The 21554-nt window shown below is 36.8% G+C and overlaps 1 protein-coding gene across 9 annotated transcripts in view; it reads left to right on the plus strand.

The window, feature by feature from the left end:
* The window catches only part of ARFIP1 (ADP ribosylation factor interacting protein 1), a 133908-nt gene that overhangs the window by 41451 nt on the left and 70903 nt on the right, over positions 1-21554 (plus strand). For 8 of the 9 annotated variants that reach the window (XR_004476169.2, XM_033403433.2, XM_049709117.1 and 5 more), the window contains one exon: positions 5900-6001. Coding sequence is in view for 7 of the 9 variants with exons in the window: in XM_033403433.2 (XP_033259324.1) it covers positions 5900-6001 (102 nt within the window). In the remaining 2 variants the exon portion in view is untranslated. Of the gene's footprint in view, positions 1-5899; positions 6002-12978; positions 13003-21554 lie in introns of those variants that run through there. The other variant, XM_033403455.2, reaches the window with a different exon arrangement.

Genomic DNA, 21554 nt, shown 5'->3' on the forward strand with positions numbered 1-21554 from the left:
TAATAGAAGTTATTATAATAGTGTCTTTTAAATCCTTATCTGTTAGTTCCAATCTCTTGTTCATCTCAGAGCCAGACTAAATTGATTTTCTTTTCCCTTGGGAATTCTGTTTCATTTTCTTGGTTCATTATATACCCGATAATTTTGGATTGTATCCTGAACGTTTTGAACATTGAGATGTGAAGATCCTGGATTCTGTTATTTTTCTCCAGTGAGTATTGCTTCCTTTGTTTTGGCCGATAATTTTCTTGGCTGGACTTGTATTACAAACTGTTTCTTGGGTGGCAGCTCTGGTCTCAATTCAGGTCTTTTGGCTTTAGGTGAGCTCAGTCGAGTCTGTTCTGTGCAGGTACCTTGAGGGGTTAGAGATGTGAGTAGACAGAGTTTGGGAATCCCCTTTCTGGATCTTTCCTTTTCAGGATTCCCCTATACCTTTTACTTTTGTGAGCTTAACTTTTCCCCGACTCAGAAGGACTAGTTTTCCCCTGGATGCTCTGGCAGCTACCGGGTGCACAGCATAGATAGGATTTAGTTTTAGGCTAAAAGCCAAGGAGATGGAAACTTGCTTGCATAGCTCCCTATCTCCCCTCCTCCAAGCAAGCATGTGCTCTCCACCAGAGTCTCTTTACTCTCCAGTGGTTTCAATTAATTGCTTTTTAAATTGTGTTCAGCTTTTACAGTTGTTTTCTGTGCAGGGTTGGGGAGGTTTAGTATAGGGGCTTAGTCCATTAGTTCCAGAAGCAGAAACCTGTCCTCGGAAGCCTCCTATTGTGGTTTTCCTTCTACCCTGCTTGCCATCCCTTATAAGTTTCCTTTGCTAGTTCCTCCCATGTCCAAATATTGGGGTGTCCTAGAGCTCAGTCTACAAACCTCTCTTTTCTATCTACATCAACTTTCTAGATCAGAGGTCAAGCCAAATCCATGCCTAGTCATTTATGTATTGCCTGTGTCTGCTTTTGGGCTATAACAGCAGAGTTGAGTAGTTATAACAGAGACCTTACAGCTCACAGAGCCTAAAATGTTTGCTATTTGGCCCTTCATAGAAAATGTTTGTTGACCCCTGTTCTAGGTGATCTTATCCAATCCAAGGGATTTAAATGTCGTCTACACACTGATGACTTCTAAATTTCTTATCCCCAGCTTCAAGCTTTCTTCTGGACTCAGGCTCATATATCCAAGAGCCTAGTAACCTTATTCACATAAACCTTAATATGTCCTACACTAAACTTTAGCTATTTTCTCTATGTTGTGCTCCACCCCAAGTCTTGCCCAGGTCTATTAACAGCAATTCCACCTTTCCAGCTGTTCGGGCCAAAAACCTCTGTAGTTGTCCTTCACCTCTCTTTTTCCCATCTTTCACGTCTGTAAGGAATTCCAATTGGTTCTACCTTCAGAATATGCCTAGAATCTAACCACTTCTTACCTCCTCAGCCACTGTCACCTTCCTCCAAGCTACCATTATCTCTTGCTTAGATTATTCCATTAAATTGTTCTTCTTGCTTCTGCCTTTGCTCACTTATAGTTTAATGCAACACAGCAGGAAAAAAGTGATTCTTTTTAAACATAAGTCAGGTCATTTCACTCTACGTTCAAACCTTCAAGTGGCTTCTCATTTCACTAAGAATAAAATCCGAAGTTTTATTATGGTCTTTAAAGCTGCACATGTTCTTGACCTTCGCTGCCTCTCTAACATTTCCTTCTGTTCTCCTCTGGCCCTCAAGCTGCATGGCCTTCTTCTTGTTCCTTGAAAAGCTGAGCATGTTCCCACCTCCTCGTCTTTGTATTTACTATTTCTTCTGCCTGGGATTCTGGACTCCCGGATATCTTTATGGCTCACTCCCTCACTTTATTCAGTTCTCACAAAAATATGATACCTCTTCTGAGGTTTTCCCTGACTACCTTATTTAAAGCAGCACATTCATGAACACATGCCCATTAGCATTTATGACTGTATAACATGTGTATTTATTTATTTGTTTTCCCCAACTAGGATATGAGCTCTTTGAGGGTAGGGAGTTTGGTCTGTTTTGTTCACCATTCTACCCTGAGTATCTGATTGTGCCTGGCACATGAGAGAGCTCAATAAATTAGTAGAACCGATGAATGTATGCATGAATAATCACCATTCTACCCAAATTGCTTTAGTTGCAGTTTCTAGAATATACTAGACTCTATTCTCCTGTTATTCCTTCTATTTAGAATCTCTCCTTTATTGTGTCCCCATCTGTCATCCTATAAGATTCAGCTTAAATATCACCTCTGATTAAGTCTTCCCTCTGAGTGCTCACCACACTGTACTGTAATTATTTTTTACCAATACTTCTAGTTCCTAGAAGCCTAAGATCTGATTTCTGTTTCTATTTCATCCCATGCATGTTGCATAGAAGATAGTAAATACCTGTTGAATCACCAGCTATTTTTAGGAGGAAGAAAGTAAGAGCATATTTTACAATTTGGAAGAGTGATGATTATTTAGATAGCTAGATCTTAATCTTCCTATTGGATTAGAGACCAAATACCTAGTGTCTGTACAACTCTTAACCACAAGGAGCAGAAACTTAACTCCAGTAGCCTCAAGTAAGCTGGGTATATTGTAAGGAGGCAGTGGCAGTGAGCAAAATAGGGATCTCAAAAGAAGCCAAGATGCTGAGACCCTTCAATGGAAAAAAGAAAGTCTCTCCAACAAATGGCGCTGGGAAAACTGGATATCAACATGCAAGTTGGACCCTGTCTTATACCATACACAAAACCAGCTCCAGAATGTATCTAAGACCTAAATGTAAGACCTATAACTATAAAACTCTTAGAAGAAAAGCTTATGATAGTGGATTTGGCAAAGATTTCCTGAATATGACATCAAAAGCACTGGCAACAAAAGTAAAAATAGACAAATTGGGGGCTTCCCTGGTGGCGCAGTGGTTGGGAGTCCGCCTGCCGATGCAGGGGACCCGGGTTCGTGCCCCGGTCTGGGAGGATCCCACATGCCGCGGAGCCGCTGGGCCCGCGAGCCATGCCACTGGGCCTGCGCGTCCGGAGCCTGTGCTCCGCGGTGGGAGAGGCCACGGCAGTGGGAGGCCCGCGTACCGCAAAAAAAAAAAAAAAAAAAAGGAAATTTTGACATATGTCCAACATGGCTGAATCTTGAGGATATTATGTAAAGTGAGATAAGCCAGTCATAAAAAGTCAAATACTATATGATTCCATTGGTATGAGGTATTCAGAACAGTCAAATTCATAGAAATAGAAAGTAGAATGATGCTTGCCAAGGGCTCTGGGGGAGTGAGGGAGGGGAATGGAGAGTTGTTTAATGGGTGTAGAGTTTCAGTTTTGCAAGATGAAGAAGTTCTGGAGATTGCACAGCAATGAGAATACTATACATAACACTACTGAGCTATTTAGAAATTTAGAAATGGTTAAGAAATGGTAAATTTCTATTTAGAAATGGTTAAGATGGTAAATTTTACGTTACACGTTTTTTACCATAATAAAAAAAAAGATTTTCATAAGGTCATAATTTAGAAATAGAGGAAGATCTAGATACAGATAACACTTTGTCAACAAACTTTGACGAGTTTGATAACACTTGTCAAGTAGAGTTTGTGAATTTTTAAGCTGTGACTTTTCATCAAAATAATTCTATTCTTTGCTCTTCTTGTGCTTTCATTTTCTTCCCAGTACCCTAGTTGACTGATTTGCTCAGCATCCCCAACTCAGACCTTCAGAAAGGGTCTGATTAGCTCAGGAAATTCCTCTTTCCTCTGTTGGGCAGTGGTTTTCTAACCCGGCCTTATCTTGAAACCTGTAGCTTGCGAGGCTTTGTGTCAGGGGTTCTTCTTTGGTTCAATCAGGGGCCACCCCTTAATTGGGGACTGTGAAAGAGACAGTTTGTCTTAGTAGAGATCAGTGAAAGTCTGTAAATATATGCATAAAAGTAGCCAGATATAATTTAAATAAGACATTTCAAATCCTTTTAAAGTAGATACTGCTTTAGAATAATAATAAGGAAGATATAGTGGATGCTATGATGAGGGGCTCAGTTACCTCCTTTAGGACCAGGGCTGGCATCCAGGAGTGATGCCTGCTGAGGGCTCATAGCTGTGTCTCGCCAGGAATTGCCTCTGCCAAAGAGTACTGCCTTGTGCACGATTATACCCCTATCCAGGGGATAGCCTGCATCTAATAACCAGGGGTAGGGATGCGGGGGTACAAAGGCCTGGCCCCCTTCCCTTAATTTGGAACAACTTTAAAGAGCCATCTCAGCTTCAGTGCTCCATATACGATTGGCCAAGGCCTATGATGTAACAACAGCATTGCAGCTCTGTCCAGTCTTACTACCCTCACTCACTGCATTCAGAGACCCTTCCCCCAGAATCCAATCTAAAGCAGGGAAGTTTTTGTTTTCCCCTCTTGAACTTTTGAAATCTCTCTGAATTTTTTTTTTTAATTTTCAAGTCTTACATGAGATGTTCAGTTTATTAATTCCCTCACTAGTTTCGAGCCTGTGGTAAGGTGAACTGTGAAATACGGCATTTTTTAAACCAGTATTTTTTTAATAAGATATTTAGGAATGCAAGGAAATAACTCAGTTTTCTGGGAAATGTTTTAAGTGATATTAACAGGATTTTGCCTTATTATAAAAGTTCTCTTTTCATTGGCTTAACCAAGTTCAGTTTGATATTTTAGTCTTTTATTAAAACTGTCTCCATATAATTAAAGTACACTGATTTTGAGATACTTGGTAATTCACTTTTTTTGTTTTGCTATTTCAACATTTCCCCTTGGTTTGTTTTACTGCAGTGATATCCAAAAGAAGTAACGCATGTGTGACTACATACTCAATGGGTGGGACAAGGGAGAGAGTGAGGGTGGAACATAATGATCATTTTAACACCTTAATAACTACAAATCAGACTTCTGATGTAGCTCGTATCCTTTCCATTCAGTAAACATATATTGAGAACCCTGGGCTAATCTCTAATGATACAGAGATGTCTATGACTGTCTCCGTCCTCAAGGACCTGACTTTACTGAAAGGGAATGTATTCATTTATTTGCTTAGATTTGTCTTCTGTTGCCCTGGGAATACAAAGATGTAGAGGTAGTCTATGAAATGTTGTGTCAGACATTAGAAACATTACTATGTATAAAATTTGTCATGGTAAAGAAAAAGAGGTTTGTATAAGGAGTAGAAGTGTAATATAAATGTGGATCTATGGGAAGCAGAACATTTCTAGAGCTGCCAGGAAATAGAAATGTGGCATAGGAAGACCGTAGGATTTATGCAATCTATGACTATTCCAAAAGACTTGGTTTTAGAGGATCCAAAAGGAAGAGGGGCAGATACTGTTCTAGGTATTTACTGAAGAGTCCAGTCAGTCTCCCAAACTGAGGCAGTGGTACTTTCCCCCAGAGCAGTGCCTATCTTATCTTTTTTTTTTTTTAATATTCTCTAGAATCTAGTAGAGTGCCTTGCACATAACGAGTTTCACTAAATGTTGGTTAAATTTGTCTGTACCAGTGTTTTTCAAAGTGTGGTCTGTAGATCCAAGAATCTTTCAGGCAGCCTGTAAAGTCAAAACTATTTTCAATAATACTAAGACATTATTTGCATTTTTTGATTTTTGTGTCATTTGTACTATTTACAAGGTAAGGATATTGCCCCCTGGTACCTACAATACGATCAAGAAATCTAAGTTGAATGCAGTTTTAAAGGCCAGATGTGTTTTTTATTATATTAGTATCATGTTTATTTCATAAGGATTAGGTAGGTTGTAATTATTTTTAAAAAGGGCTATATAATGATGGCTTTTAAGTGCTATAAACATGAATATAGTCTTTTGAATGTTTGCCTTTTATGATTTGGTGTTATTTATGACTATTTCTTTCCTCCTTTTTTTAGGGGTCTACTATGGCTCAAGAATCTCCAAAAAATTCAGCAGCAGAAATTCCAGTGACTAGTAATGGGGAAGTTGATGACTCTCATGAACATGGCTTTAATAGGGTAAGAACACTTTTCTGTCTCTTAATACAGAGAATCATGATAAGCCCTTAAAGCTGAGACAAAAGTAATAGAGTTTAATATAGGAATATGTTCTTAGATAGGCTGAAATGCCAGGAATCCAATGTTATTATGGAGGGATGACTAGGTGGGTCGTGTTAGTGATTTGTCAAGAGTAAGCTCCAGGCCAGTAAAGCATTTAGGCTTTGATGTTACTATCTGCAATTTTATTACATGACCAGAACAAGAGTATATCTGATGATTTTGGCATATAACTTTATAGAAAATGACTTCATTTTACTTGTGATAAGAAAAAATATTAACTATAGATCATCCTTTAAAAAACTGGTACTATCTTACCTCTTTTCTTAGTACATAATTCCGTAGTACATAATTCCTAAGTAGGCTTCTCTTGACTTTGCCGTTACTTTCTAAAATGGCATATTTGACTCAGTGGAAAATGAAACTTGGGGTGTGTTTAATTTTGATCTGCTGCGCATTTGAAATTGACATTTAATGCATTTTAATGGAAGCATCATGGGTTTAGAGATAATGTGGGTTCAAATTTCAGCTGTGCTATTCCTAGCAGTGTAACCTTGGGCAGATATTTACTTAATCTCTTCTAGTTGTTGTTTTCTAATCTCTCTAAATGAGATCTTATTTTCATGGGGATATTAATATTAAATGAGATTAAAATAAGTTATATGCCTAATATAGTCTTAGAAATGATAATGATGGTTATCATTTCTGGAGATACTTGAATTAAACATCCCATTTTATGACATTTGATACATGTGTACAACTTTAAATAACTTTAAAAATATAGTTTCATATTCTTGAAAAGGTATTGGTTGAAAGATACTTGAATTATTTTACAGCTTAAATAGGACTCTTTTTACTTCATATGTTTTAAGAATAAAATTCTTTAGTTTAACAGAAGGTGATATTTTAGATCAGGATTTCTCATTCTCAGCATTATCTGCATTTTGGGCCAGGTAAATTCCTCAGTGGAGGGTTGGCCTGTGCATGTAAGGTGGTTAGCTGGATCCCCGGCCTCCTCCTAGTAGATGCCGTAGCACCCTCCAGTTGTGACAAGCAAAAATGTTTCCAGTTGTTGCCAAATGTCGAGGGTAGGGAAAAACTTGCCTCTGGTTGAAAACTACTGTTTTGGATAGATCATTTTAATGGATTTTTAGAAAATTCCACTGAATTTCACTTATTTTTGGCTCAGCAGTCCTTTGGAAGAAACAAATGTGTTTTCAAGCTTGGGATATGTTTATTTTAATTGCAAGTGTTTTAACTCGGTTTCTAAGCATCCATGGCCCAATATACGGTGACTGACAGAAGAAAGACTTAAATTCTGAGCACTCAAAGGAAATTTTCACTTTCTGGTATTTGAAAACACTAAGACACACTTGGATATTAAGGAGACTCAAGTTACCATCATTAGACAGTCTACCAATTACTTTATAAACTTCTATTAATTCAAATAATTTTTTATACCAGGATTTTAGTTAATGATTGCTTCATCTTATTTTTGGTAACAGTTCCTTTTTGTGAATTTATTCTGCAAACATTTATTGAGTGTCTGTTGTATACCAGGCATTGGGGATATCATCACAACAAAAATGACAGAAATACCTACCACCAGGGAGTTGATACTCTAATAGACAGTGTAATGAAACCTTTGAGAAAAATGCAGCACATGCAAAATGCTGCATTATTTTGGGGATTCACCTGCCATCTTCCATCTCAAGCCTTAAGCCTGTTCTTTTTTTTTTTTTTTTTTTGAGCTATAGCTTATACATAGTAAAAAGCACAAATGTTAAGTGTAAAGCTTAACAGAACCACTACCCACATCAAGAAGTAGAACATTTCGAGGTCCTGCCTTACCTAGCTCCCTCTTGCCCTCTTCTAAGCAATATACCTCCCTCCCTTCCAGGATAATTACTGCTATAATTCTGTTGTCATTGATTGCTTTTGACTCTTCCTGAACTGCATATAAATGGAATCATACAGTGTGTACTCTTTTCTGACTGGCTTTCACTCAACATTATGTCTATAATATTGTTGTTGTTGCTTTGGCAGTATTTAATTCTTTTTCATTGTAATATAGTTTTCCATTGTGTCAATACACCACGATTTGTATATCCATTCTTCAGTTGATGGATACCTAGGTTGTTTCCAGCCTGTGCCTACTATGAATAAAGCTGCTGTGACCATTCTTATACAGGTCTTTTGGTGTACATAATCACCTATTTCTGTTGAGTGTATACCCTGAGTGAAATTGCCAAGTCATGGTGATGTTTGGGTTTGGTAGATATTGTCACCTAGTTTGCCGAGTGGTCAAACCAGCTGATGATCCTGACAGCAGTGAATAAGTATTGTAGTTATTCCACATCATTACCAATTTTTGGTATTGTCATACTTTTAAATTTTAGCCATTCTGATGGAATCATAATGGTTATCTTATTGTGGTTTTAACATGCATCTCCCTGATGACTAATGATGTTGAGCATATTTTCAGATTATTATTGACTATTTGAATATTATCTTTTATGAAGTATCTTTTCAAGTCCTTTGCCCATTTTTCTATTAAGTATATGCCTTTTTCTAATTCATTTGTAGGAGTTCTTTATATGTTCTGGGTATAAGTCATTTGTATGGATGTGTGTATTGCAGATGTTTACCTCCAGTCTGTAACTTGCTTTTGTACTCTATTAATGGTATCTTTAGATGAGCAATAGTTAATTTTAATGAAGTCCAATTTATTAGTGTTTCTTTCCCTTTAATGATTTTTGTGACCCTTCTAAGAAATCTTTGCCTATCCCAGTATCATGAAGATACTCTAGCTTCTTCTAAAAGTTTTACTGTTGTACTTCTTACACATAGGTCTGTGATTCATCTTGAATTTTGTGTATGGCATGATGTAGGGGTCAAGTTTCATTTTCTTTTCTCATATGCATGTGATTTTCATCATTTGTTGAAAAGACTATCCTTTCCCACATAGGGGCCGTTGCTGTTAATCAGGTGATCGTAGATGTGTGGCTCTGCTACTGGGCTGTTTTATTTCTTGGTCTTTTTGTCTATCCTTGCAATAATACCACACTATCTTACCTACTTACTTATTAGAGTAATTAAGTCTGGAGCAAATACTAGCTTCAGCCATGATACCTGGTAGTTAATTCCGCCAGCTTCATTCTTCTGCAGGGTTGCTTTGTACCTTAAACCTATTCATGAGTCTTTAGTTAAGAACCTTTATTGCCTTTGAGTAGTACTGAAAAGTTTTTTTTAATCCTTTCAAATTTTAACTTTAGAATAGAGTCTTATTAGAGTGAAGTGAATTAAATCATTATATATCTGTATAAGTTCTTTGCTTATGCAGTCAAAGCCAGTTAACTTGCTGCTTTGTAAGTTTACTTCTTATTTAATGTTTAATTCTCTTTTTGGAGATTCTCCTATAATGTTATTTCATTTTCTATTGGGGGGTAAAGAAGGAAAAAAGGAAATGTTGTTCTGGAGCTCTCCTCTTATTGGATGTGAACTTCACCAGTAGGCAAGACTCCTTAGAAGCAATAATCCACTTCAAACAGTACACCCCACTTTACCTCCCTAAAGAAATTCAACATCATAAAACTTGTTTCTCTTTGTAGCTGCTCTTATGAACAATATATATCATGAGAGTTTCTTACATATTTAATATTCTTTAAAATAAAACTTGGCTATGTGATCCCTTTTACTATGAGTGAAAACGGTATTTCAAAAGCATCTTTTGACTGTTTTAAATAAATTACACTCAAGATCTGTTAGGCATATATTTACCTACATTTTGGCATACTCCTTTATTTTCCTGAGCAATAAAATGGAAATTGTATTTAACGTCATATTCATATTGCTCTTTTAATATAGATAAAAGTTCATAAGGAAATTGTGAATAATGTACTGCTCTGCTTAGCATTATATAGACTAATAAAGAGATTTCATGAGAAACTAGCTCATAACTAAGGGTATTTTACTAATATACATCTTTTATACATATTTGATGTTTAAAATCATACAATACACAACATTGTAAATCAACTATACTTCAATAGAAAATATTGAAAAAATGAAATAAAATCATATAATGGCTTTTATTTAATGCATACTGCATTTTAAAAAGTATAAAGTCTTGTATGAAATTAAGATGATGGCTTATTAAGTTGTCATAACTTGGCTGGCCAGTTGGCGTCACTGTGGCCCAGGCAGTGAAATTGTAAATGATTCTGTTCTCCTTTGTGTGTCTCACTGCCGATGTTTCATTTTTCATTTGATTTCCCTTCTTAGTCTCCTACTACAAGAGGCTCTGGTGGACTTTAACTCAACATTCACATTGAAATAGAGAATGTAAAGGGAGAATTTGTCCTAGAAATTCCCTGGCAGCAGCTTAACATGTGTTAATGTTTCAAGGTTTGTTACTTTTTTTATTAAGATGAGGGGCAACAGCTATACATAGAGAGGATAGGATAATAATCTTAGTATTATCTCAGTTCTTTACAGCAAAAATATTTTTGCTTCTAAATAAAAAGTAATTGTTATTTTTTATAGAGTAGTAAAGTTTAATCTCTAAAGAATACAAATTACTCTTTTACTTATAAACTGCATATTATTTATAATTTATTCTGTTATAGTGCTGGCCAAAATATTAGGTTAGAAATGTGCAATTTGTACCATGAGTTAAAGAAGTGAATATTAGCTCCTTGTGAATTAAGTTGAAACTTCTTGTGAATTAAGTTATATTTGGCAGATTTAGAGAAATTACCTTAGTAAATATAGCTAAAATAAAACTTTTCCTGTGGTAGGCCCAAAACTAAAATTCATAATTTAGGTTTTTCCACCTATAGACCTTTTCTCTAGAAAAACCTATATATACAAAAGCTACCAAATCTTGTGTTCAATTTGAAGGAGTTTAGGATCCCTTGAACCTTGCAGGTGGATCCTTAGGTTCCCTGTGTTTTAAATACTCCTGATCTACAAGTTTTGAGTTAAATCACAGGATTTTAATCCAGTAGGAATACCTTGAAGATCCCTGTGTCTCACTACTTTATTTTACAACTGAGGAAAAGGGGCCCTGATGTTGTGATGGAATTACCCATATTAACTCGCTGTACCAAAAGCTTATGTGATTGACTGTAAGTACAGTGTGGGCAAGGATGCTCATTCATTACCTTATCTCCAGGGCCTGGCAGCATTGCTGGCACATAATAGATAATCAGGCTTTCATTAAATGTTTAGTGAATGAATGAACAAATGTTAGAACCAGGACTAGAAACACGGTTTCTAGACTTCTATGGAACAACAAGAAGAGATATTATACTCTTAGACTTGACACATCTTTTGTCCTTAATTTTCCACATGCATCATGGTCATCATTGTTGTAGCTGTTGGAAGTTTTATTGTTTTGGAAGTTTTTATTGTTATTTTTCTTTTACTCTTTAATTCTTTTGTTAAACTAAGTAGTTTCTCCATTCCCCTGTACTTGTTAGTCTGGATAACATACTTTAGCAGTCTAAAGAAGACTTGGGAAAGAATATAAGAGTAGAAATTATAAGAACCCTTTTTAGAACATATTTCCTCTCCTCACCTTAATGTTGTAACTGTCCATTTATTTATCTGCTTTTCCCAAGAGCTTGGAATCACTCTGTTTATGGTAGAGATGGTATGTGTGCACTGCACAGCTTATGGTTCACAGTAGTTCAGTGAAAGAATGAGTTTCAGTATGACTTAAATTTAACATAATTTCTACTTCAGCCATCCTATCCTAGAGTTTGAGTAGCATCTGATGACAGTTTTTCCCCATACTATATGGTGATACAATATAATGCTTCTGCATTGTCTGAAAAATTTAGTACTTCTGTCATTGGCAGCATTGATTTGATGAGGGCTTTTTCCTAAGGCCAGTTTTTTACCAGATGTATATCTTAGATCCTTTTAAAGGTATGGCAAATGTTTTTCAGGGGTTGTTTAATCCATGCAAATCTAAATTCATTTTAACATTTACTTTTTTTAAGTATAGAATATATTCTTAGTACTATTACCACAAATTAAGTTTTAAAATATATGTTTATTATATATACATCTATTAAATTAACTCTGGATTCATATTCCTGTTGAAAATTGTGAATAAGTATAATTTTTAATGAAAAGCTGAAGCCATATGTATCTTAATTATAATTTTTAGATTGTACCTTTATAAACAAATGCTATCATGGATAAGTGTCTTACTATTTAGGAGAAATTGTTTTGAATGTAGTTATATACAAACATTTCCATAGTGATAGTCTTTGAATGAATTCAGCATTTCCTTGATGCAAATTGGTACATCTTAACTTCAGTACTACTTAGAATCTAGACTTTAGTCTAAGATGCAGGGGTTGGGGTGGAACCAAGAGAATAGACAGTAAACTGCCAGAAGATAGTGATGCTCTAAGTTCTTGTTAAATGTTTGTTGAGTGAATGAGAGGGAACTGGAGAGAGAGAGAGAGAGAGAAATGAGATTGAGATTGTGTGTGTGTGTGTGTGTGTTGATAAAATGAAGAAAGTAGGTAAGTCAGGAGATTTGCTGTCTTGATCAACTGGAGTAACAGATATGGGAGGAGATTGTGATCATAAAATAAGTTACTAGATTTAAGATTCCAGAAGTGTTGCTTCCTGAGCAGTGACAAGATCCAAAGAGTGGCCATGGGAGTTCCAGTTGCTTAAGTAGAATTGGGCGTGAAAGGTGAAGGGCATTAGAGATGAAGAAGTTAATGAAATCTGAGACTAAAGTGTAGGTTGGGATATACTGTATTAGTTGAATATATCTTTTATCTGCCGTCACACTCTTGGCCTCTTGTCCAGCTACAGATCACCAAATCTGAATGAAACTACCAACCTTAGGCTTCCTACAAGCATACTGAGGGGGAAGAAATCATACATCTTTACAGATGGTTATTACTACAACCCATCATTCTGCATCAACATAGGTAGGCAGGCTCATGCAATAGATTTTATTTCATTTTAAGTATTTCACAGTTTGTATTAAAAAAAAATAAAGCAACAGACTACATACTGTGCCATTAGTAGAGTATGTTTTTGATGAGCTGTAAAACTCAGCTTAGACACCTTACATATCACTTTGGAAGTAATTGCAAACTGAACATAGAGTCATTCCCTGAAAGCGTGCCCAAAACGTTGGGAACACCCAGGATAATGGTAAAAATTGGGGATAGAGCAGAAGACCTGGATATGCCAAAGCCCTCATTATTGAGGGGACTGACCGGAAAGAAGGTGGGTGATGGAGGGTCGGTAGGTGGGGTGGCCCTCAAGGGCAGTGAGGTGGGAGTCAGCACTGCACACTACAGCAGAGTTCCTCAGAGTGTAGACAGAGGGTTACCTACATCAGAGTCACCTCACTTACTTGTTTGAAATTCTGAATCCTGGGCTCCACACTTCAACTTAACCAGAATTACAACAGGCAGCTAAGAACCTGCATTTTTAGTAGTTTTTTCAGGTGATTCTTACCCAAACCAAAGTTTGAGAACTGGTAGTTAGGAAGTGGAGAGCTGAGAAAATGCTGACCCTCCCTCTACCTGCTTGATAAACAATGTTGGAGAATAGGCCACTTTGACTCAAGATAATTGTAGAGTGTCAGAGAGGCCACCGTGAGGAGGTTAAGGATGTTGCAGTATGTTTACAGCAGAATTAGGAATGTGGAGGTCTGTTGAATAACAGCTTTGCTTCTGGCAGATACTCCTTATAAGCAGCTAACTGTTAAAACAACAAAAGGGGGTTTTAAATTACCAAAGTTTATAGAATATTTAACATAAAATTTTCAATTTGTTTCTTTTTAAATTATATTATGTAGATGCTGTGGAAGGTTTTATCCATTTTGAAGAATGAGATAAGGTGTTTAAATTGAGAAAATTAAATGAAGTATTAGTATTATATCTGCCAAATACTAGGAGTACCAAAGAGGAACAAAATAGATGGTCTTAGGGAGCTTACCGTCTTCAGGAGAGAGAATGTAGGCAAATAATGTCAATGCTGTGTGAGAAGTGATATGCTAAGCCCAGTATAGCATGGGCTGATAACGGGTACGAACAAGTATGGGAAGATTACCTGAGGAAGTGCTATTCAAAGCTGAATCTAAAGGATGAGCCAACCCGATGAAGAAGAGTAAAGAATGGTCCCATCAGAGGCAACTAGAAAGACCTGAAAAAGTTGCGAGACCGTAGAATTGAAAATTCGTTATTGTTGGAGTGGGGAACGTGGGGGCAGATGTGTGAGAAATGAGGTTGGAGAGTAAGTAGGGACGAGGTCCTGTAAAACCTCAAAACCGTGTGGAGGAGTTTGGACTTTACCTAAAAAGCAATGGAGGACCACTAAAATGAGTAAAAACTGAAGTGCCTCATCACATTCGCATTTTAGAAAGTTGTCTCTGCCTACTGTACAAAGAATGAATTTCAGGGCTGACAAGACTAAAGACAAGAGAGACAGATTCTTCAGGTCACCATGGGAAGAAGGGAAGTGAGACTTCGGACTTTGCTCTTGGAGGGAAACTAGAGCCAGGAAAGAACACCAAGCCATTTTAAAAGATGCAGATAGGAGGAAAACTGGGAAAATATAGTGTAAGGAAACTAGGGAGAAGAGAGTTCGTGTAGTTTGTGGAATACTTGGAGAATCCTTACAGATTGTTGGTGGTTGCAATGCATGCTTTGCGAATTCCTCCTTTTTAAAAGATTTCTCCTCCTCTCTCTGAGTAAAAGGGGAGAATTCATTAATAAATCTCTAGTTCTTTTTTTTAACATCTTTATTGGAGTATAATTGCTTTACAGTGGTGTGTTAGTTTCTGCTTTATAACAAAGTGAATCAGCTATACATATATCCCCATATCTCCTCCCTCTTGTGTCTCCCTCCCACCCTCCCTATCCCACCCCTCTAGGTGGTCACAAAGCACCAAGCTTAAAATCTCTAGTTCTACTTATATACTGTAGTGTTCTGCATCTTACTGAGCATGTGTATTTTTTTAAATTAATTAATTTATTTTATTTTTGGCTGCGTTGGGTCCTCATTGCTGCGCACGGGCTTTCTTTTAGTTGCAGTGAGTGGGGGCTATTCTTCATTGCGGTGGGCGGGCTTCTCATTGCGGTGGCTTCTCTTGTTGTGGAGCATGGGCTCTAGGCACACGGGCTTCAGTAGTTGTGACACGCGGGCTCTAGAGCGCAGGCTCAGTAGTTGTGGCGCACGGGCTTAGTTGCTCCGCGGCATGTGGGATCTTCCCGGACCAGGGCTCAAACCCGTGTCCCCTGCATTGACAGACGGGATTCTTAACCACTGCGCCACCAGGGAATCCCCAAAGCATGTGTATTTTAAAGCAAATTTGCTGAACATTTGGTGTTCTTTAATTGTTAATTTTGCTCTAACTTCAGTTCAAAAGTAGATTACTATGCTAAATTATAAAGTTACATTTTTAACCTCATTCTTATTCTTACCTCTGTTAAAATATGCAAATGGAAGCAAGTAATTTTGGTTGAAAATGAACATCCCTTCACAGCTTTATGGAAGCTGTAACTACAAGTATTATCTTGTATCCTCTGAAAAGAACTTAAACTATACATGAAACTTTTTTGCCAAAAGCATTATATTTTATTTTAATTGTTTGAAGATTTATTTTTAGAAACTGTTAAATACTCCAGTATTATCCTAGTAGCTTGAATAGAAAATTAACTTCAGGTTTATTCCATTTTATTGTGCAATTGTTAAGCATGACTTTGCAAAGTCTTAAACATTGAGTTGAATGTGAGCGACATAAAAATGCAAATTAGGGATTTTACATTGTTGGTTATAAATGGGCTCATTGTCTCTCAAATATATTCTGGAAACTATAGGAGTAAATGCAGTAACATATTTTAAAAGTTACTAAGCTAGGCACAACCTTACAACTGAGACACTAAAAGTTTAAGGGTTATGTAAAGATACATTTTAAAGTTTTTGTGAACTATGAGGCTAAATTATATTACTTAGAGAATGTGTATTTTACAGAAAGCAGTCAACAAGCTCATAAAATACTGAGTGTTTTCTTACAAGTCATGCATTCCACTCTCATAGCGCATATCATTTTGTGTTGCAGCAACTTAACTGCCAGACCGCTATCAAAATGATAATTCTGTTCACAACCTGAATGGATCTATTTGTACCACTTTTGGTTAGGCTCCTTCTGCTAGTAAGAGTTTAAGCAAAGGAAGGCCTTAGTGTTTTTCAAATTTTACAGCTGTTTTACATAAAGGACACGAGGTTTTTTTCTAGAAGAACTTTTGTTTGTTGAGTAAAGGACCCTTGGGAGACCATTGGGAGAGGTTTGAGTGAAATGTAATATCCTCAGACAGCTAGAAGTTGTTTCTTCCAGAGGCCATGCATGACAAGATGGAAGCATCCCTTAACTTCTTAAAAACTTAGGGAATGAGAGGTATCCATCAAATTCCCTATTTAACCTGTTACTCGCTCCCCTCTTCCCAACTACTACTACTATATCTCTTTTCTGGGAATTCACACAATATTTTGTGACAGGACAGATGATTCAAATGAATAATGTTCTTTCAGTTAAGTTCTAAGAATACAGCAAACACAACTCTCCTGGACCTCTGTGCCATTTGTATGTTGTTTATGGTTTTTCACCCTCATATTTTGAGAGCTGTCTTTGATACTTTTTTCCTTAAGGAGAGCTAAAAAGCTGTCAAGACTTGGAGCAAAGCAATATCCAGGGAAACCACTCTATAAATAATTGACCTTAATAACCAAACTCACAGAGTTTGAGAAATATCTTGGTGCTTTGACATTATTTATTTTGTAAGTGATGTATTTGTCTTTTAGAGAGAAAAAATTATCTGGTTTTATGTAAATATGAATAAAAATGTCAGTAATATTTACAACTGGAAACCATTGATTTAGTACATTAGTATATTAAAAAATAAACTGGGAAGGTAAAGATCATTTATTTAGCAAAATGAACAGACTCAGAGATTTGGTTTAAAAATAAGAAGTAAATAAAACTGAGTGTAAAGAGTGTTTTCTTTTTAATTCTAAGTGCTCTCCAAAACAATACACAGATGAAAAGGATATTGTCCTGTGACAAGAGGTTTTACGTGACATTAGGAAATAAGTGAAATGGAATGAAAGTTATCTGTTTTGTACCAGTAGGAAATTACAAGTTGAGAATATATTTGCATTAGTGTGTTTAAACTAGTGAGCAGATTCTGCAATGATTTTTAAAAGATATTTTTTAAATAATTTTTTTAAGAAAACATACTAGCTAAAATAAATTGAGTCTCTAACAAATTGCTTGTGTCTGTTTACATTTACTATACATTACAGTTAATAGTGTGTCTTGAAGCTTAGTCCTATTTCTGTGTTCCTGTTTTCTCATCTGTAAAATAGTAGTGATAGTACTACTAAATGAGATATTAGGCAGTTCTTGCTTTGTATAGTTCCAAAGTGCATTAATTTTGGTTACCGTGGTTTAATTAAATAATATCTGTCCCGAACAACACAGCTCAGATTTCTGTCACCACAGTGTATTAACAGTAGTTGTATAAAGTATAAACTTCACTGCTAGCACTTAAGTTCAAAAATCACCATGTGAATGACGATGCATACATATCATGATTATTGAGTAATCACATCACTTTCAAAGTCTCTTGGTGATTGGTCACTGTATCTGTTATTCATTTCATACACAGACAGCAAATCATGTGGTTCTGTTATCACCTTGTCTCCTGGTCATAAACCCATGTGGCATTTTACAGAAGTGGATAATCAAAAGGGAGTGGGTAAACAAAGATAGAAGTGCAGCAAAGAAATGAAAAGTGATAACATAAATTCAGACCAAACCTAAACGGGGGTGGGGGGGCTTCCCTGGTGGTGCAGTGGTTAAGAATCCACCTGCCAATGCAGGGGACACGGGTTCGAACCCTGGTCTGGGAAGATCCCACATGCCGTGGAACAGCTAAGCCCGTGCACCCACAACTACTGAGCCTGTGCTCTAGAGCCCACGAGCCACAACTACTGAGCCTGTGCTCTAGAGCCAGCGAGCCACAACTACTGAAGCCCGTGCGCCTAGAGCCCATGCTCTACAACAAGAGAAACCACCACAGTGAAAAGCCCGCGCACCTCAGTGAAAAGTAGCCCCTGCTGACTGCAACTAGAGAAAGCCCGCATGCAGCAACGAAGACCAAACTCAGCGCCCCCCCCAAAAAAAAACCTAAATGGGGGACTTCCTTGGGGGCACAGTGGTTAAGAATCCGCTTGCCAAAGCAGGGGACACAGGTTTGAGCCTTGGTCCAGGAAGATCCCACATGCCGAGGAGCAACTAAACCCATGTGCTACAACTACTGAGCCTGTGCTCTAGAGCCCAGAAGCCACAACTACTGAGCCCATGTGCCGCAACTACCGAAGCCCATGCGCCTAGAGCCCGTGCTCTGTAACAAGAGAAGTGACCGCAGTGAGAAGCTCACGCTCGGCAACGAAGAGTAGCCCCCGCTCGCTGCAACTAGAGAAAGCCCGCACACAGCAGCGAAGACCCAACGAAGCCAAAAATAAATACATTTATTTAAAAAAAAAATACCCCAACAAAACCTAAATGGGACTTCTCTGGCTGGTGGTCCAGTGGTTAAGACTTCGAAATTCCACTGCAGGGGGCGTGGGTTTAATCCCTGGTAGGGGAACTAAGATCCATGTGCCCCACAGTGTGGCGAAAAGAAAAATAAACCTAAACGGAGTTGTGGAAGAAATAACTGACCCACAGGCATGTTGACACTGCCACGGTTTGAGAGACTCTAGATCTGAGCCAGAAGAACATAGTGAAGGCTAACTTAACAACATAAGCAAGGAAAGAGTTTTTTAAAGTTTTGACAAGAATTTTTGAAGGTAATGGAATAATCAGTTTTTCCCATTAACCACTTTGCATGGTTTCTACTTGCTTGGTCATTTTTATGATCTTGATCTTGCCCTGTCATGCAGAGTGAAGACTGCCTGTACATAAAGTGCTTAGAACAATCCCTGGCACATAGTAAGTGCTCAAGAAATGTTTGCTATTGTAATTATTATTGATAGCACTAATTAGTTGTAAAGATGATTGTAGTAGGGGAGAGGGATGGCCAGCTTAACTGAGTGCCTAAAAATATGTACTGGGTATCTCGCCCATATTATCTCGTCTAATTGTAGTAGTACTCTGGGGTAATTTTGATCCTCTTTTTACAGCTGAGCTAACAGGAACTAAAACGTTTTTAAGTACTTACCCAGGATCACATAGCCACTAAATATTGATAGGAAAGTAATATTCAAATGAGGCCATCTGAATTATCTTTCCAGGTCTTTCATGTTTCTAGTAATAGTTGATACTTGATGAGACTATCACAAACTTTAAAAAGTGATTTTAGAGTCTTTGCTGTTGATAAACATTTTTAAGGTTTGCCATACAAAATTCAAAAGGTGATTTCACGGGGAGCTCTAATTAGGGTGAAGAAAGCAAGAATCAATCTTTCAGCTTACTTGTATTTACTATTATGTTATTGTGCTTTTATTTTATGTTTATTAGTTTTTGTTTGTCCTCATAATGATTAGCAGTGAGATCCTTAAATTTTTTTAAAAAATTATGTCATAGCTTTGCTTATAACAAATCATTGGAGTGGGTATTTTTTCTTTTTACAGGCCAATTCAAAGAAATGTCCCTGGTAAAACTAATGTTAATTAGTTTTCTCTTTTGGAATAGACATATCATTTCCATTGGATTAAACAGAAAGTTTGCCTTTGATCTTTTTGGTCTTGCTAATGAAAAACTCTAGATGTTAAGTGTACATTGGTTTTACCACTTTTTTAATGTTTTTATCAAATATTGGATATAAAAGAGTGTTGATACAATATGTATAAGATATAAAGAATAACTATACACATAAAAGGCATACAGATTGGAAAGGAAGAGGTAAAACTATCTCTATTTGCAGACAACATAACCTTGTATATAGAAAATCCTGAGGAATCCACACACAAAAAAAACCTTTTAAAAATAATAAGTTCAGCATAGTTGAAGGATAGAAGAGCAATATGCAAAGCTCAATTTTATTTCTAAACTCTAGGAATAAATAATCCAAAAATAAATTTAAGAAAACAGTTGCATTTATAGTAGCATCAAAAATAAGAAAATACTCAGGAATGTGTGCAAAACTTGTACCCTAAAAACTATAGGACATTGAGGAAAGAAGTTAAAAAAGATCTAAATAAATGGAAGGACATCTCACGTTCATGGATCAGAAGACTTAATTTGTTAAGATGGGAGTCTCCCTAAATTGATCAGATTCAACACAGTCTCTATCAAGATCCCAGCTGGCTTTTTTTTGTAGAAATTGACAAACTGATCATATGTAAATGGCTCACTCGCTCATTTTGTTCAGAATTCTGCCCACATCTTACCTCTTCAGAGAGACCTTCCCTGAATATCCCATCTAAAGTAGCACCCTTTGCCTGTCACTCTGTATCCCTCTTATCCTGCCTTAAAAAAATAACAAACACACTTACAATTTATTACTGTTTACCCTTGAACAATGGGTTGGGTGCCCACCCTCCCCACAGGCAAATTTTTGTGTAACTTTTCCTTTGGCCCTCCTTATCCACGATTCAGCATCTGAGGAGTCAACCACCTCGGATCTTGTAGTACTGTAGTACAAGCATATTTATTGAAAAAAATCGGCATATAAGGGGATGCAGTTCAAACCTGTGTTTTTCAAGGATCAACTGTACTTACTACAGCACTTCTTATTACCTGAGATACATTTATTTAGTGTCCATCTCCTCCTTCCCCTATACCTCACATGAGTCTGATGGGCAGAGACCATCTGTTTCCTACAGTGCTTATCTGTAGTGTCTAGAGGACTGGCTGTCATAACTTGGTGCTCATTAAATGTTGATTCAGTAAATCCTTTATGTTCCAGAGCTCAAGCAGTACTTTCTCTTTTCCTATTTGATTTTCATGGACTTAGTCCCTATTGTGAATTCCTCTGATACTTATTGTCTTTACTTTGGCACCAAGTTCAACTTTTATATTAATGTTTGTGTATGTTGTCTCTCCGGTGAGGCAAGTACTGTACCTTATGTTATCTTTTTCTTTGCCCAGCAAGTCTAACATAGTAAGAATAAGCAGATACTCATTAAATTAAATTTTAAAATAAGCCTATTGCTGTATCAGCTTCTTAATCTATATGGTGTTGTCATAAGTCCTTTAGTTTATTCAACAAATTCATTTATTTATTCATCCAACAAATATTTATTGAATATAATAAATAAATTATATTTATTTATCACTAGCTACTTAATGATAACTGCTGTGAGAAAAATAAAACAGGATAAGCAGAATAGGGAGTTCAGTGTGAAGGCTGCAGGAGTTTCAAATGATAACTGTACATTATATGTGGTGGAATAGAGTATTAAGAAAGGACTTCAAAGACGTTTATCTTTTAGTGCATCGCTAACTTGTCATTGTTGTGAA

Source organism: Orcinus orca, chromosome 4, assembly GCF_937001465.1.
Source record: "Orcinus orca chromosome 4, mOrcOrc1.1, whole genome shotgun sequence".
NCBI classification, from domain to species: domain Eukaryota; kingdom Metazoa; phylum Chordata; class Mammalia; order Artiodactyla; family Delphinidae; genus Orcinus; species Orcinus orca.